At 41.9% G+C, this 18368-nt stretch overlaps 1 protein-coding gene across 1 annotated transcript in view; it reads left to right on the top strand.

Annotated features, from left to right (window-relative positions):
- The window catches only part of CAT (catalase), a 39906-nt gene extending 22476 nt beyond the window's left edge, over window positions 1-17430 (top strand). The window contains exons 7-13 of the mRNA XM_046015207.1: window positions 1275-1466; window positions 2354-2506; window positions 5834-5972; window positions 9007-9137; window positions 14727-14834; window positions 16308-16391; window positions 16717-17430. Of these exons, the coding sequence (XP_045871163.1) occupies window positions 1275-1466; window positions 2354-2506; window positions 5834-5972; window positions 9007-9137; window positions 14727-14834; window positions 16308-16391; window positions 16717-16782 (873 nt within the window). The 3' untranslated portion in view covers window positions 16783-17430. The remainder of the gene's footprint in view (window positions 1-1274; window positions 1467-2353; window positions 2507-5833; window positions 5973-9006; window positions 9138-14726; window positions 14835-16307; window positions 16392-16716) is intronic.
- The last annotated feature ends 938 nt before the right edge of the window (window positions 17431-18368 follow it).

Here is an 18368-nt window from a genome sequence, read left to right as displayed (position 1 = left end):
AATAATAGCCCCTGTCCATGACCCTGAAAGGATTGGATTGCTTATGGGCCTGTTGAGCAGAGGGCCTTGGGGTAGCCCAAGACCTACTGGGATATTTCAATCTGGATTATTCTGACCTATGACTAGTCTTTTCTAAGCCCAAGGGATTCAGTTAAAATCAGAAAGGCATTGCAATATTATTGCTCAATTTAATGTATTAGCTCTCTGGATGATCTGCCGATGGTGACCTCCATTTTTAAATCTGGAAGGTGACTGTGCTTCCGGTCTTGTAGAAAGAACGGTTCAAATCTTGCCGCCAGCTAGAGAGACTCGAGATTTCTGTGGTAGAGATTCAGAGTTGACTTTGCTGAGGAAATCTTTCCATGCTTGGCTTGTGGGGATCTTTCAGAATAAGATACAGGAGAGAATCTGTTGAAAAGGCAGTATGGTGTGGTAGTAGGAGCGTTGGTGAAAGTGACTAAGTTAGTTGGCTCTTCATGGCTTGCTTGGGAAGTCAGAATACTAATTTTGCCTGCTCGTAGTTAGAGAACTGGTTCAGAGTGGCTCTACTGAAGTTCTTTTCAGCTCTGTGAACTATGATCCTATGATTTTGGAAAAAAATGGAGGAGAGTAGGGGTGGAGAGATGCTGGCTAGCACAATCTCAATAATTGATCTGAGCTATTACAAAATGGGAATTAAAAAATTACTTCATGCAAAATATTTGCTTATTTTAAAAATATTTTTTTATTTTATTTTTTTCTGATTTGAAAAGTAACATGAGTATAAAAATTCAAATAACCACTCTGGAAAACAGTTTTGAAATTCCTCAAGAAATTGAATGTAGAATTACCATGTGACCCGGCCACTGTATTTTGAGATATATACTAAAAAAATCCACTGAACTGGACACTTTAAAATGGTTAAAGTGGTACATTTTATGTTATGTGTATTTTATGCCAAAAATTTCTTGGCTTTTCTGAAGATAATAGCACAACATTCTTTATATGGGTGAGAAATTAAAAATAAATGTTAACAGTTAAAAAATTTCAAATGATACAGGATACAAAGGGAAAGATAGGGCTAATTTTAAATGTGAAATGTATATACAGATTCCCTGGGCATTTAAAAGATAACCAAATGGAATTTCTTACTGGTGAATTCCATTCATATCAGATTTGAACAAGGAAAATCCAGTCTGAGTTGTGTTCCTCATCATCCTTCAGTGCATAACTGATGAAAGTTCCGTAAGTTTGCCAGGACATTTCAGTTTGACCTGCTTTCTCTCATTCTGTAGACTGACCAGGGCATCAAAAACCTTTCTGTCGAAGACGCTGCAAGACTTTCTCAGGAAGATCCTGACTACAGCCTGCGGGATCTTTTCAATGCCATTGCCACAGGCAACTACCCCTCCTGGACATTTTACATCCAGGTCATGACTTTTAATCAGGCAGAAACCTTCCCATTTAACCCATTTGATCTGACCAAGGTGAGTATGTTAACAACTAAATTGTTTTCTTTCTTTTTTAAAAAAATATTTTATTTATTTGAAAGAGAGAGAGAGATCACAAGTAGGCAGAGAGGCAGGCAGAGAGAGAGGGAGAAGCAGATTCGCTGCTGAGCAGAGAGCCCAATGTGGGCCTGAATCCCAGGACCCTGAGATCATGACCTGAGCCGAAGGCAGAGGCTTTAACCCACTGACCACCCAGACGCCCCTAAATTGTTTTCTTTTTTAAGTCTCTTTGTACCTAATTTTATGAATTCTAGTCAAGTATTTGTAACGATAGAGAAGTTATGTACGAAATACAGTGCAGCCACTTTGCAGTCTCCTGGTCTGTGCATCTCACTTCTAATTCCTTTTTGCTGAGTTCATTGAGTTCCTCGAAGTGAATTGATCTCTCATTATCAGCAGGGAATCGAGCTGGAAAAGTCGATGTCCTTTTGCCTGGGGAAGATGTCCGTGTTTACTGTTCACGGTTGTGAAAGATATAACCAGTGCACTCACCTAAAGTTCTTTTCACTTTACTGGATTAAAAAATTATTTTCACTTATTATCATTGGCTTCATTATATTAGAAAGCTGGTTTTTTTGTTGTTGTTAAGATTTTATTTATTTATTTGAGAGAGAGTGAGCAAGCAAGTGTGCATAAGGTGGGTGAGGGTAAGGACAGAGAGAGAGGGAGAAGTTGACTCCCTGCTTAGCAGGGAGCCTGATGTGGGGCTCAATTCCAGGATCCCGGGATCATGACCTGAGCCAAAGGCAGATGCTTAACCAACTTGAGCCACCCAGGCACCTCGAAAACTGGTATTTTTAATAAGTACTTTAATTTCTTTTAGTTGGTTGTTTGGTAATTGTGAATATGACATTTATTTTTAGATTTGGCCTCACCAGGACTATCCTCTTATCCCAGTTGGTAAACTGGTCTTAAACCGGAATCCAGTTAATTACTTCGCTGAGGTTGAACAGTTGGCATTTGACCCAAGCAACATGCCACCTGGCATTGAGCCCAGCCCTGACAAAATGCTTCAGGTAAGCTTGGTGGAGTGAGATCTTCTGAGACAGGCGTGCAGGCGTGTGCATGGGTGAATTGCAGATGCGTGTGCGCATGCACATACACACACACGCTCTAATTTGGCATGACCTATATATGAAGAATTAACTAGAACATCACTTAAATTTTAATTAATCTGGGTCCTTAGTTTCTGTGAGTCTGATGGAAGCATCCTGATGTTACAGTATTACAGTATAAAGCAAATTTCATAGAATGCTAAGACTTCGATATTTAGTCTTTTAATTTAAAAGAAGAGAAATGCCTCAGATATTTGTAGAGTAAAGCACTCTTCATTCAGTCTGTCATTGATGGGAGGAAATATCATTAACTGGTCAGTATAACTCGATTCATTTCCTCTCCCATGGTGATGCTGGAGTTTTTCCATCTGTAAAAAGAGACTAGAGATGGTTTTTATGAACTGAACGTATGTCACCAGTGATTGAAGGCAGTGGGTTAATTTAGCTGTTTGTCTCAGTCATGTTTCTACACATTCACTCTTTTTTCATCTTTCTCCACTAGGCTCTTTCAAGAGTAGAAAGAGTGAAAAATACTTTTTTTGGACCAGAAATCAGTAGGAAAATAATTGGCTTAATAATTATTGAGTAAATCAATCTCTTGTGTTTTTGGACTCTGACTGTGAAGCAGAGGTGAAGGATTATTACCCAAGATCAGGCCACAGTGGCTGATGGCTACTTCTTATGTAAGCATCTGACTCTGGTTCAGGTGTCACTCTCCATGGAGACAAGCTAAGATTCCATTGTTTTTTTAAGATTTTGTTTTTATTTGTTTGACAGAGAGAGCACACAAGCACAGGGAGTGGCAGGCAGAGGGAGAAACAGGCTCCCTGCTAAGCAGGGAGCTGGACATGGGGCTGGATCTCAGGACCCTGGGATCACGACCTGAGCCAAAGACTGTTGCCTAACCAACCCGAGCTACCCAGGTGCCCCTCCGTTATTATTATTATTATTTTTAAAATTTTTATTAACATATAATGTATTATTAGCCTCAGGGGTACAGGCCTGTTAATCGTCAGGCTTCAAACTTCACAGCATTATTTTTTAATAGTAACTTTTCTGCTTTGACATTAGGAACATCTAAGGCTTTTATAGAAAACAAGCTTCTCATTAGCTTTCAGTTCAGTTTAACTAACATATAGATCTGTGTCTCTCTCTCTCTCTCTCTCTCTCTCTCTGTCTCACACACACACACACACACACACACACACACACACACACACACACTTATTTATTTATTTATTTATTTATGAGAGAGAGATGGCCCACATGTGATGGGGAAGGGGCAGAGGGTGAGGGAACGAGAATCTTCAGCAGGCTCCATTCCCAGTGTGGAGCTTGATATGGGGCTTGATCTCACAACCTTGAGATCATGACCTGAGCCGGAATCAAGACTTGGATGCTTAACTGAGCCACGCAGGCACCCTTAACTAAAAGAAATTGAATACCTCTCTGCATATGATAGACTGCTGTGGCTGCAATAACATATAAAAACACAAGATAACTATAACATAAAGCAGAATGCCATGTGAATTAGGAGAAATCTTGTCTGTTAGGAGGATGACGACAAAGTTTCAAGAATGAGGTAGCATTTGAGATGGCTTTTGAAGAATGGGTAGGATTTCAGTTTTCAGCAGAGATAAAATGGGGCAGGAGAGAGGCCTGAGTACAGGTGGACCATGTGGGTGTATTTCAACTGTAAACAGTCACTTTTTCCTAAAGTGGAAGAAGTAAGATTGGGTACATTGAGCATCGGTCAGAGGGGACTTCAGTGCTTGACTAGAAGTTTGAACGATTGTCCCTTTCAGCTTTGAGAAATGTGATGTGCTCATATCAAGTAGAATCAGTCCAGTTGGTGAACTGGAGGTCAGGGAATAGAGGAGAGCCAAGTAGCTACAGAGCGCAGGAAGGAGTGCTTGTATGAAAGGAGTGAAGGAGGCCAAGCCCTGGAATCCTGGGCATCCAACTTTCCCTGCCTTGGGGGTGGAAGGGAGCAGAACCGTGTGAAGGAGGTTACTGGGATTTGCCAAGGCATGAACTTGTCACAGGTAGAGCTAAGCCTGCATAACCCTGGTATTGAGGGAATAGGTTGAAGAACAAATATTATCCAAATTCTCTTCATGATCCAGGTCACCATGGCTCTCTGGGGCCACAGTGAGACATGGAGACAGTTAACAACACTGAGTTATACAGTTAGAAGACCTGAGAAGCATTGGGTGGAGGCCTCGGCCCAGGGCAAAGGACCACAGATCATACCCATGTTCTCTGCAACAACAAAAACCAAACGTCTAAGATATTTCATTTAAACTGTTAGGAAGAGGGTCCTGAGAAAAGATGATAAACTGAAATCATGCAATTCTGTTAGTGAATTGAATTGTATGAATGAATCCTATAATTTCTGTCAGTATTAACTTGGCTGTGGCAAACATATTTTAAATTTATGTGCTGTCTTTTTTTTTTTTTAAGTGTTTTTGGAAAGTGAAAGGGCTTTATTTTGTAGATGAGGTCAAGATATCAGTCCCTAGCTCAGTTGTTTTAGAACATATGTCGGTTAGCTGTGAGTTCTGACGCCAGGGAGGATGTGAGAAGCCATACATACAGCACGGAAGGACTGCTGTGCTTACTTAGCCGTTCAGTGACCAGTGAGGAAACGTTTGAGGTTTTTTGAGTAGGTAAGTCATGTAATCTGTGTGGGGCCTGAGGCTAGTGCCTTTGGCAGGAACGTGTAGGACAGCGATGGTGGAAGACGGGCTAAAAGTGGACAGCCAGGTAGGGGGACTTTGAAATCACTCCGATGGAGACTAAAGAGCATCCGAGGGTGCCGGTGGCTGTATAGTCATGAACAGTGTTCTCCGTTACCTTTCAACAAGATCATGTTATTAAACTTGAAAGTGTTACCCAAAGTGGTAAGCCAGATCACAGTGGAAAGGACATGGATTCCAATCAGTGGGGTGCTAGCAAATGTATTTTACAATAGGATACATCCTTGAGAGTGGGAAATACTATAAGGCAGGGCACTAATTTGTTATTTGAGGAGAGAAAAAAGAGTGCTCTTCTGGAACAGAGGTGAAGATTCGTGGCTGTTTGGCAGTGTGACGGGGAAGATTAAGGACTATTCAGCTCAGGAGAACTCATGAGATCGAAACTTTGCTCTTTTGGGGGGCTCAGCGGGGTTTGGTGGTAACACTGTAGAGAGTGCTTTGTGCTTGAAGTTTGAGAAGCAAGTGTACAGACCATTCTGTTGTGTGTGTGACCACACACAGTCAGCGCCTGTTTCATTTGTAACTGTAGGGCCGCCTTTTTGCTTATCCTGATACTCACCGCCACCGCCTGGGACCCAACTATCTTCAGATACCTGTGAACTGTCCTTTCCGTGCTCGAGTGGCCAACTACCAGCGTGACGGCCCCATGTGCATGCTCGACAATCAGGGTAGGCCTCAGATGTCTGGGAGAGGGTGGGAGCCCGAGGGTGCCTCTGAGCGGAGACTGGGGGAGGCCCTGCCGGGCCCATGGTCTTCGGGCTCCTCCTCAGCAAAGACGGTGAAGGGGACCTTCTGCTCTATGAAGCAAGGATGGCTTAAACTGCCCGAAGACTCTATTTTTTACCTTTTTGATATGTTTAATCGAGAGTTCCCATTTCAGATTTTCCTTGCCATCCATCAGATAATGGAAGGTGGGAAAAAGATCTTTCATGGCTGTTGAAGAGTAGCATTCAGCTTAGGGGTTAGGTTTCAAAGACTTTTCACAAAGTGGACAGTTCCTTATCACTCTTGGATCACTAGTACTTAAGACTTCTGCAAGTGCAAAGACAGGAGTTCCTGTTTCTTGTTTTCCATTGGACTTGGCTGGGGCCAAGGAGGAAGAAACGTAGGTGGGGGTTCGAGGGCATGGGGCAGGTTAGAATAAAGAGTAAATCAAGGAATTCTCCCTCACTTTTTTTTTTTCAAAGTGAATATAGTTGAATTCATGTAAATCAGCTGGTGAGATGAGATGCTACTGTATTTTGTTCTTTGGAGCTCATTCATAAAATTTATGACTTTTTTCTTTTCTTTTTTTAAAAGATTTTATTTATTTATTTGACAGATCACAAGTAGGCAGAGAGACAGGCAGAGAGAGAGGAGGAAGCAGGCTCCCCGCTGAGCAGAGCCTGATGTGGGGCTTGTTCCCAGGACCCTGGGATCATGACCTGAGCCAAAGGCAGAGGCTTTAACCCACTGAGCCACCCAGGCGCCCCGTTTTTTTTTTTTTTTCTTTTAACTGCTCATTTTGGTGCCCATGTACAAACAGCCTCTATTTTTGATTACTTGTTCTAATTAGAGAATGTTTGATTAATGTTTTTTCCTTTTAATGCTCTCTAGTTTAATATTGATCTTAATTTTCTTTCTTTCTTTTTTTTCCTCCCTATTTGGGACACATTTGTTTTAGTAGTAACCTGCTTACATTGATCCCTTCAGAAAATGTACTGATGATTTCTACTTATAGCCACAGATGTCTGTATTCAATGTTTGCTTTTCTCTGATACAAATAATACATTGTGCCTGAGAAAAAATTTGGAGAAGAGAAAGGGAGAATAAATCCACTTAACAGCCCCAACACTCAGAGGCCACAACTGTTGCATTTTGCTTTATTTCTTGCCAGTTTTCTCTGGGACTATTTTATAGAGACTTAAGATTATTTTGCTTATATGATTCTGTGCCTTGCATTTGTTACCATTTTGACTAAGCCTCTTCTGTGTATTTAACGAGTTTACTTACTCACTAACTGATTACATCAGGAGTTTGCAGTACTTCTCCCTGAGGTTTGCAGAGCTCAGGGGATGTGCTGTTGCCCAAAGTAACTGATACTTCCTGTGTCGGTCTTTTGCATTTTTATTCTAAAGTGATTTCTTCCTTTCATATTCAGCAGTCCTTTCATCCCTGAGACTGGCTGTATTGGAGAGGTTCATGTATATTCTGGAACTTTATTAATGAGTACTTGCTTCATGTTTATCCTTCTTGTTCACCATTATGGTGGCATTTATGTGTGAAAAAACTATTCAAAGATACATTTTGACATACCCTTTGCCTACTTTTAAAAGCCAAGCATTTGGGTTCTGCTCTTGAAGTTTAATGACAGAGCTTAATTGTTCCCAGTAGTCAGTGACTTGAAGACAACTCCCACTTTGAGGAAAGGTCAGAACTCATTTGGAGTTGGAATTTTAAAATTACTCAAATAGGCACATTTCAAAGAGCGAATTCTTAGTGCGGAAGACCATTGTGGTGGCTGGTTGTTGGAGCACTTTGCCTTACAGATAGATGATGGTGACCTAGAATGAATCTCTAGGGCTAATGATTGGGCCCCATAATAGTATAGGGCCTTCCTTCTTCCTACATGCCCTTGATGCCTTGATGGGTGTGATCTGTAGACACCTTGATTATTCACTCTGCATAATCTATCCTGGCAGTGAGCTGGTTAAAATTCCAACCTCAGACAGGTTTGTTCAAAACACTCAGGATTCTAGGCCACTCCTGCTTAGGCAGCCATGTGCTCAGGCAATTCAAGCTTCAGCCAACATCAGCTGAAGCAGTTAGGAAAATAAATATGCCAGAATGAAAGAAAAAGGCCTTTTAATTTATTCCAGAAGTCAGAAAATATGTTTTGATTGCATTTGTCATTTTTTCTTCTAAAAGTCCAGATAAATGAGTGTTGCCGTACTAGAAATATCAAACTAAAGAAAGTCCTTTTTTATTTACCTGTGGAAGGAAGTGAAAGTGAAGCTAGAATTGAATAAAGTCATAGTCAATAAAGGAAAGATGTCTGAGAATCTTAATAACCTTGAAAAAATAGTGAAATAGAGTTCTGTAATGGGAATGTAGTCTGTGCTGGAATGGAAGAGAGCAGACAGATCCCAGATCCCAGCTCTAGCACTAATCACCACATGACCGTGCCCAGGCAGTTAGCATCTCAGGGCTCGGTTTATCTGTGTCTGTATATTGAAGGAGCAGAGCTAGAACTTTCAGTTTCTCCCCCAAATTCTGTGATTCAGTGTTTGAATTGAGCCCAATCTCAAATGAAACACTCAAATTTGAAATGTATCTTTGGGTCTCATCTTCTGTGGGGGCCAAATCAAACCTGTATAAATGTATTTGTACCAGTAAGCAACGGAAGATTTTCAAGATCAGATCACTTGAAGTGTTCAAGAAAACTTAAGCTCTCTTCATTAAAACTCAGAGTGAGACCACCCATGAGAGCATTTGGAAGGTGGCATTATTCTCTAAGAATGAGTCCTGCCTATAGCTAAATAGGAGATGTTAAAAATAGCTTGTACATGCGTATAGATTGTGTGTGTATACATGCATGTACGTGTGTCGGTATATACATGTAGGTGTGATTGCCACTTGCATTATATCTTACTGTGTTGACTGCTTGTAGACTTAATTCATTCTTCACCTCTCCAAGTGAATCTGTATGGTTTTCTTTTGAAGGTGGTGCTCCAAATTACTACCCCAATAGCTTTAGTGCTCCAGAACAGCAGCCTTCTGCCCTGGAACATAGCAGCTGGTGCTCTCCAGACGTGCAGCGCTTCAACAGTGCCAACGAAGATAACGTCACTCAGGTAAGAGAGAATCTCAAGCAGACTCCACACTGAGCACAGAGCCTGATATGGGGCTTGCTCTCACAACCTTGAGATCATGACCTGAGCTGAAATCCAGAGGCAGACGCTTAACTGATCCAGCCACCCAGGCTGCCCCAATTTTCCCCTCCTTAAAGTGTCTAATATGTCTTAAATTGAATTCATGGAAGACATCTCTAATCATAAATCAGTGCCTTTATTAGATGGAGTTGAAGTGTTGTGTTTCTATGCTCTTTCAGTGCAAGGTATGGAGACTCCTTTTAGTTCCCCCAAATTTTATTGAAGGGATTATAGGTGGTGGCCACTGCGGAAGCAGTGACGCGTGGAAATATAAGAAATGTGCAAATAAAGCTTAAGTAAAACCACGTCTGAGAAGCCAGGCAGGACAGCCCAGATTTAAGGGACTAGAACAGGATTCACAGCACTGGGAGACTCAGTATCAGTAGCAAGAGTGTGGCTGTGTCCGCTGGAGGGCGCACTGGTCACCAGAGGACGGCGCTGCTCTCCAACTGTCGGCTTCTGTTTTTCAGTACCAGTTGTTTATTCTTAACCTGTCTTCCTGACTTCCTCCTCGCTTCCTCATAGCTTCTGTTTTAACATTGCTGTGGCTTTGCTGTGACCTTGGCCTAACTCTTCTCTGTGGCTTCTTTTCCCATATATTACTTTTTAGGGGGTCACTTTCTCTCTCTCTCTCTCTCTCTCTCTCAGTACTTCTGTGTCAGATTCTAGAGAGAGGGAGTCGAATTGATTTGACTGGTATTTTCACTCTACGCTGCATCATTGACCTTTGGCCAGCCTGTGGCTATCCGCTATAGGTCAAGTGCCCACCCTCTTTCTGATCACCGATAGCTGTCGGAGTGAGGTTCTCTCGGTGGGTGCACTGAAAGAGACCCTGTCACTTTGAAGAGGAGCCTCCTCATTAATGTGACCAGTACAACTTAGACCTCACACAAGAGAAAAAGGAAATTTTAAAGTCTAATTGTCCTAGAGCTCGGTTTGGGTGGTTGGTGTTTAACTTATTATTTAAATTAGAATAGGAACTGTATCTAGTTTTTCAGTTTATAAATGTGGGTTCTAAGTAAAAGATATTTAAATACATGAATTAATTCACTGTGAAGACATCTTTATTTGAAAGGGATGCGTGCATAGTAGGATGTAAGCCAGATTTAGATGAAATGAAACATCTTCTAAAAGCCTTTTATAGTTACTGCATTATTCTTGGTGATGCGGATGATACCAATATATTATAATACAGTCCGTACCTTTCAAAGAATTTTGCTTGCATGAGGCCTGCTCCGGTGTTAAACTAGCTAATGCTACCTCTGCAAAAATTAATTTAGGTAATATATGGCTTACAAGGTGAGAGAACATATATGCAGTTCATCTAACTAATGACCCATGTCTAGAATACGTAAAGAACTCCTACAGAGCACTGAGGAAAAGACCAAGGAATAGAGGATGGGCAAAGACTTGAACAGGCACTTCACAGAAGACAACATCCAAATGACCGAAAAACATACCGAAAAGTGGTTTATCTCTATAGTCAGCAGGGATGTATGAGATAGCACAAAGAGATAGCACTACATATGCACCAGAGTGGCTAGAATTAGAACAACTGGCCACACCAAGTGTTGAAAGAACAAGAAACAACGCTCCTCCTGTGAGTGTAAATTAGTTTAGCTGTTTTGGGGAACTGTGTCTCAGTATCCATTCAAGCTAAACACGTGTGTGCCTTTTGACCCTAGTAAAGTACACTGTTATGTAGGAACCCAATAGAAATGTAGACATGTGAGCACCGGAAGACATGTGCAAGACTGTTCCTGTTACCCAGATGTTCAACGAGAGCTTAGATAAGCACATTTGCCGGAACACATTGAAAATACGAGAAGTTAAAAGAATTGCATTTGGGGATGCAGTTGGAGAAAGAGGGATAATGACCGGGAGGAGGGACTCTGGTGGGGAGATTTCTGAGGTGTAAATGATGTTCCTTCTTTATCTGGGTGGTGGTTGTGTAGTATGTTCACTGGGAAATCATTGAACCCACATTTAGGGTTGGTACCCTTTATCGTAGGGCCGTAACACTTAAGTTAAAAAGCTTACGAAAGAAAAAAAATCATTCTCTCAATTTGCGTATACTAGTAAAAAATACCGTGTTTCCTTTGAAAAGAATTTGGTCCTGCTATCAAAGTTCTATGGTTAGAGTGTTGAAGCTGATAAAACCATTTAGAATCTTTATCTGGTCAATGAAATTGAACAGCTGTCCTGTGTGCTGAGTCCATGCCCCTCTGCATTGAGCCACTGAGCTGTGTGTACAGAGGGTGGTTGCTAGCCAGGTGTAAGGCTGTGCAGATCAGAGCTCCCTGGAGACTTCCCCAGTTGGCCGGAGCCACGTGACTGCAGAAGCCAGGCTCAGATGGGTAAGGAGACCATACTATTTCTGTTGCAGCCACCGGCTGAGTTGTCCACCTGCTGAGAGAGGGGTGCTCTTTCTCTTTGTGTTTGTACATGTGCTTTTTTGTTACTCTCTTGGAGCTAGATTAACCAGATCTCTGGGAGAGCAAATATTTTATGTGGGTTTTATTGAGTGGTGTGTTGATAAATATTAACAGTTGTGTACAGAGGGCAAAGCCCTGGTTTACAGTGTTTGTCAATTTTCCTTTTTTTTAAGATTTAATTCATCTGAGAGAGAGGGAGCACAAGCAGGGGGAGGGGCAGAGGGAGAGGGAGAAGCAGACTCCTTGCCGAGCAAGGAGTCTGGCAGAGCCACTGTCCCAGAACCCTTGAGATCATAACCTGAGCTAAAGGCAGTGGCTTAACGAACTTAGCCACCCAGATACCGTATAGTGTTTGTCAATCTTCTTGGTGAAAATATTCCCTAGAGCTGATTCCAAGCTAGGAACACGGCGTCACTGCATCTGTGGCATTGGGACATGAGGTTCAGTATCACACTATTTTGTTCTATTTCTACTGTAGTAATACAGTAGACACAAATAATCTCAGAACATAGCTAATAGTGTATTAATTGGGAGAGCATACATTTCAAAGCTTTTATTATTTTTGTTTATAATATAATTTAACTGTAAGTATGTAAATTATATATAAACATATAATTGAGTTTTTAGTAACAACCTTGTTTTAACAACTCACAAAATTCTTAAAAAGATAATCTGCTCTCGGGGCGCCTGGGTGGCTCAGTGGATTAAGCCGCTGCCTTCGGCTCAGGTCATGATCTCAGGGTCCTGGGATCGAGCCCCGCATCGGGCTCTCTGCTCCGCGGGGAGCCTGCTTCCTCCTCTCTCTCTGCCTGCCTCTCTGCCTACTTGTGACCTCTCTCTCTGTCAAATAAATAAATAAAATCTTTAAAAAAAAAAAAAAGATAATCTGCTCTCATAAGCAGGTGGACTCCAGCACACCACTGAAACTGCAGGACCAATTTCCTTTTAGTTTGATGGTAGACTGATGGAACATAGGAGGCCACACTTCTATTTGTCATACATGGACATGCTAGATTAAAAAATAAAAAGAAAAGTTGAGCTAACAAACAAAATTAAATCTCTGGGTTCTAGAAATGAAAAAGGAATCACAATAGTACATGAACATCAAAGATATATATATATAATGGTGGGTAACCAGACTGTATTTACATGTTTATTAAGATTTTATGACTCCAAGGGGCTCAGAGTTTAGGTTGCAGACTCCATGTGTTGCAGAGAGCTAGAACTGGCTTCTTGACTTGTGACATAATAATGAGAGTCAGGAACCGGCACTCCATGGGAAAAACTACCCACCAGCTTGAGGCTACAGCTTGCCAGCATGTGAGCACTAGATATCCTGAGAAATTGGGCATCCCTTTCCTCTGCTCTTCTCCTCTTAGATGAGGTCTCTGCACTCTTGTTCCACTTAGAACCACCTAGAAGTCTTGACCTGAGAAACAATGAGTTAGCGAACCCTTTAGGCCCCTTTCAGAAATGGTGAAAAAAATCACAAGACCCCTTAACAATTTGGACCCAGGTGATGGTTCTGCAGAAGATAACTCCTGTTGGAGATGAGTCCCAGGGAAGAATTACAATATAAGTAGGGAAATCCAGTGCTCTGAGAAATTGCACGTGCCATAAGTGGAAGAATCATGTACATGATAGAATAATATAAAAGGGCTTTAAAATAAGCATGTATACTATATTCAAGGAGATAGAGAATGGGATATGATCTACAAGATAAAAGTAAGATATGGGAAAATAAAAATGAATAGATTTAAGAAAGAACCAAATAGATGTTTCTAGAAACAAAAGGTACAATCTTTCGAATAAAAATTTAACAGACTAAAGTATCTCAGTGGATGGTTAAGCAGTGTATTAGATACAGCTGAAGAGAGAATTAGTGAATTGGGGGATAGATCTGAGAAAATCCCCATAATGCAGTACTGTGAATGGATTGTGTTCATGTCTGAAGTTTGATTTTTTTAGTTTTTTATTTTTATTTTTTAAGATTTTACTTATTTGACCAGAGAGAGATCATAAGTAGGCAGAGCAGCAGACAGAGAGCGGGGAGGGGAAGCAGGCTCCCCACTGAGCAGAGAGCCCAAGGCAGGGCTTGATCCCAGGACCCTGCGATCATGACCCTAGCCGAGGCCAGAGGCCCAACCCACTCAGCCACCCAGGCACCCCCAAAGTTTGATTTTTTAAACTTTGGTTTCAAATGTAAACTTTGTTCACATTTTTAAAAAATGTTTTTATGGCTTTATATTTGATAACACACTTAGAAAAGCTACGAACATTTTGACATTGTATGAATTTGATACTTTGGATAATTGGGTATTTTTCGCTTTATAAACATTAGTAGAACAGGACATAGGATGGTATCTGGTATATTATAGGGACTTTATAAATAAATAGTGGTTGAATGAATGAATCAATGACATGTTAGAATAAAAATCATAGCTGTTACTTAGAAATGGTTGATTTCAGAAGTTAGCAAACCCCTTAGGACTCATCTACCTTACTTCTAAGTTGCTATTTTTAATTTTAATCGATTGATATTCATGTTAGAGGTAAGCTCAATCGTACAAACAGAGTTTCACTATTGATATGTGTCTTCTCCAAGAAAGCTTGGCTTCTGAAAAACTAAGGTATATATTAATGAATTAGGGTTTCTTCCTCTATGGTTCTGGATAAATTGAACAAAGGTTGTATCATGCTAAGTTTTCATCTGATGACAGCTTGCCAGCTTTGGACGTGTCTGTAGCAAGATGTGGTGGGATTCTTAATTGTAGGCTCTACTGTGTCTTTAGCTTGTAAGAGACATCTAAACACTGACTACAAAGGACATTACTCCAAGAAGCAGTTATGAGAGCTGTTGTCAACTGAATGCTCCCTGTTCCACAAAACTAAATATGAGGAACTCCATACAAATGGCAGTTTTCGCTAGAATTACAGCTTACCCTTCAGATCTAAACACTTTCTCATTACACCAATGAGAAGTTATTTTTTCATTTCAAAGGCGGCACATTGGGTGAGTTTTGTTCACAACATACTGGTTATTTGAGTCTCTGCAAGGCGCGTTTTCCCTGCGCAGGTGCGGACCTTCTACACGAAGGTGCTGAATGAGGAGGAGAGGAAACGCCTGTGCAAGAACATCGCCAGCCACCTGAAGGATGCACAGCTTTTCATCCAGAAGAAAGCGGTGAGTGATACTTCAGCCGGCGGGTGACATCTGCTGGCCGGAGGAGAGAGTGCAGCTGTGTGAGAGAACCCTTAAGTGAATGTCACTTCTGTTCTGCTTGAGCTAATTGGACTTAAAAAAATTCGCACTAATCCCCAGCCCACCTCCCATTCTTTACTCTGCATGTCTTTTTTTCCAGGGAATGTGGCATAGCCGCTGATCCTTCAGCTCTTTGTCCAGTGTGTAATAATTGAGTTGAATTCTGGGTAAATTCTGTCCTATGCTCTTCATTGACTGCCTCCAAGTTCAGTGCCAGAGTCATGTCCAATATAAAAATGTGGGCCCTGCCCCAATTTTGCTTCAACTTTAGATGATAAGAAATACGGATTGCTTTTTTTTGTGTTGTGAAGCCTACCTAACCACTTGGTGTCATGACACCTGACCCTCCTTCAGAAGCAGCTAGAAACTTGCACTCTCTCTGGGGAGCACTGAGCCGCTGCCACAGCTCAGGCTGAACTCCTGAGCTGAGGGGCCAGGGTGTTTCTGACGGCAGCTCACTGTGCTGCGTGGAGCCTTCCCGCTCGCAGTTTTGGGGGCCTGCCACACGAGTAAGCTTCTTGGAAGTTGAGACAACCCTGCAGTTGCCTTCTGTCTTGGTCATTGCTTCTCTGTTCAAAGGGACAGCTGGACCGGCAGCTTTCTGGGATGTGTTCAAAGGCCTGGAGACAAGTACCAGCAGGCTGGGCACTTTCTCTGTAGGCAAAGTTCTGTGTCTTTAACTGCTCTCAGAAGTGCGTGTCTAAAAATAACCTTTTAAACTGCGGAGACACTATTTACAGGTTTCCCTCTGCAGCTGAGAGCTGGATGCTTGCTCTGTGAGGTAGGCGGGGGCGGGTTTTATCTCACTGATGAGAACGAGTGGGACAGTGTGTAAGTAGCAGAATTGGGCTTGAACCCTTGGTCTTCTTCTCTTGCCTGTGCTGAAGCTGTAAAACTTCCTGGGGGTTCACAGTGCCGCCCCCCCCCCCCCCCCCCCCCGCTGTCCGCTCAGGATCAGCCCGTGGTTGGGAACTCCTGCTTGAAATATGTGGAGTTGCCCAGCACGGGCCACCGTCTTTGTACACCTCACTTTAAAGTCAGGCAGTGTCTGGGCCCGTCTCGTTCTACAAATCACTGTGACTTGTTGAGTCACCCTGAGGCCGGCTCCTTATGTGCAGCAGGTGCCACTCACCTCATTCGCTGAGGTAGGTTTCATTATGTCACTCCTTTTGTGGGGAGTGGACACTGACGCTCAGAGGAATGACTTACCCAAGGTTCCTCAGCCGGTCTGTGCCAGGGTTTCCCCCAGATCCTCTCAGTCTTACTCTGTGGTGTTATACGCTGTGTTGCTGTGCCTTCTTTCCTTCCCTACAGAGTAAACACCGTGCCACGCGTGCCGGAGGCCAGCCTAAGAGGGGGCTAGGGTCAGTTTACATTTTTGTTGCTTGGTTTTAGGTCAAGAACTTCAGTGATGTCCATCCTGACTATGGGGCCCGCATCCAGGCTCTTTTGGACGAATACAATGCTGAGAAACCCAAGGTGAGCCCAGAGCAGCCCGGCTGGGGTAAAGGAAGGGTGTCCTGGATCAGACTGGATTGGAAAGTTTGGTTTCCTTAGTGATGATTCTTCTCAGGGACAACTGTTAGATTTTCCAAGCTGTTCAGACACTCCCTTGCCAGGTAAAGAACTCACCTGCACAGCACACCCTCTTTGCTTTAGCTCTGGACCACGTAAGGTCATGTAGGTAAATGCAATTCCCAATGGTTATTATCTTCATGTGAGCACAAATTAAAGCCAAGATGAACACCAGGCTGCTGCTGCTGAGCGAGTTAATTGACCTGCTGGTCTTGTTCTTTTAAAACAGAATGCGATTCACACCTTTATGCAGCATGGGTCCCACCTGGCGGCAAGGGAGAAAGCCAACCTGTGAGTCGGGGCCCTGGGCCTGCCCCAAGTTGCTCTCCACCTGAGAAGGAAACCATGGTGTTCACACACCTACCCACTCTTTGCCAGATAGAAGATTCTCCTGGGCTAGGTGCACAATTGCAAGCATTGTCTTTCAAATAATAATCCAGGTTTCTATCGCAAATAATGTAGCAGTGGGGTTTAGTGCTATTTCCCTGGGGGGGAATAAGGGTAGGGCGTAATAATGGTATAAAAGAAAACGTACTTGCTTTTGACAGTTGATTGGATTATTCACTTAAAATGACTAGAATGACAGTTTCTGGCAGAAATATGATTTTATTTGATGAGAAAAAAATCTTGGTGAAATCAGTATGTTTACATATCATCTCATGGCCTTATTGTATAAAAATACGGCTGTAATTGTATAAGAAGAAAAGATCATCTGCTCAGTAATTTTCATTTTTCTCAGTTCTGTATAGGAAAAACACATTTAATGCATTGATGTCTTTTGAAAATAATTTCACTGACATCATGACTTAATGCTTATTCCTGCCTGGAACCGATCAGATTTTTCTAAACTTGGAATTACATCTATGCTCATACAGCATTGATTTTGCAACAGACTGATTTGTAGTTGCTACATTTTTACAATAAAATAATCTGCACATAAGAAGAATGGCGTTTGATTTCTTTGGGCTCCATATATAACTTGGACTCTTAGTCTGAATATCATGTATTTTCAGATGCTTACCCTTAAAACTGAGAATACCAATATTACAGGGATACTGTATTATTTGTTTAAACCAGTAGCCTCTAGACACAGTTTTCTAAGACACTCTGGACCAGAACTTTTCATTCTACTGGGAAAATAGCAAATTTTCCAACTTTGAAAGTTACTTAGATGGGGCGCCTGGGTGGCTCAGTGGGTTAAGCCGCTGCCTTCGGCTCGGGTCGTGATGTCAGGGTCCTGGGATCGAGTCCCGCATCGGGCTCTCTGCTCAGCGGAGAGCCTGCTTCCCTTCCTCTCTCTCTGCCTGCCTCTCTTGTGATTTCTCTCTGTCAAATAAATAAAAAATCTTTAAAAAAAAAAAAAAAGAAAGTTACTTAGATCTCTTGTCCATTAGTTCACTTCCTTATCTGTTTATGAATTTTTAAAATAAGAACCTCTGGTTCTTTTCTTTCTTTTTTTCTTGCCTGTCATCTTTGCCTATTGTGCTTAAATGGAATACTCTAAACGTGAGCTCTTGAGTACTGAATGAAACCCGTTTTCTTTGAAAATCCTTGTTCCCGTCACCTCAGCTCTTCAAAACCAGTTTTACTCACTCAGACGTTCCCCGAGATATTGCGCTACTGGAAACCATTGGGCCCTAGTAGATACAAACTTGCAGTCCTTCAGCTCAAACTTTTTTTTAACCCCTCCCCGCTAAATTCTCCTGCCTAAATCCTTCCCGTATTTGAGCGTGATTAGAAACTGTTCTGTTTGCCAACATAGAGAATAAAATTGTCCATTTGTGCCTACTGGTGAATACTTTCAATTTAGTGACTTCACTAGAGTTCTGGCTTTTTACATGATTAAATATAAAAGATAAACTCATAAAAATTAATGTAATT

This window comes from Meles meles, chromosome 8 (genome assembly GCF_922984935.1).
Source record: "Meles meles chromosome 8, mMelMel3.1 paternal haplotype, whole genome shotgun sequence".
In the NCBI taxonomy this organism is placed as follows: domain Eukaryota; kingdom Metazoa; phylum Chordata; class Mammalia; order Carnivora; family Mustelidae; genus Meles; species Meles meles.
The sequence above is the reverse complement of the archived record's forward strand: the minus strand, read 5'-3'. Positions and strand labels throughout refer to the sequence as shown.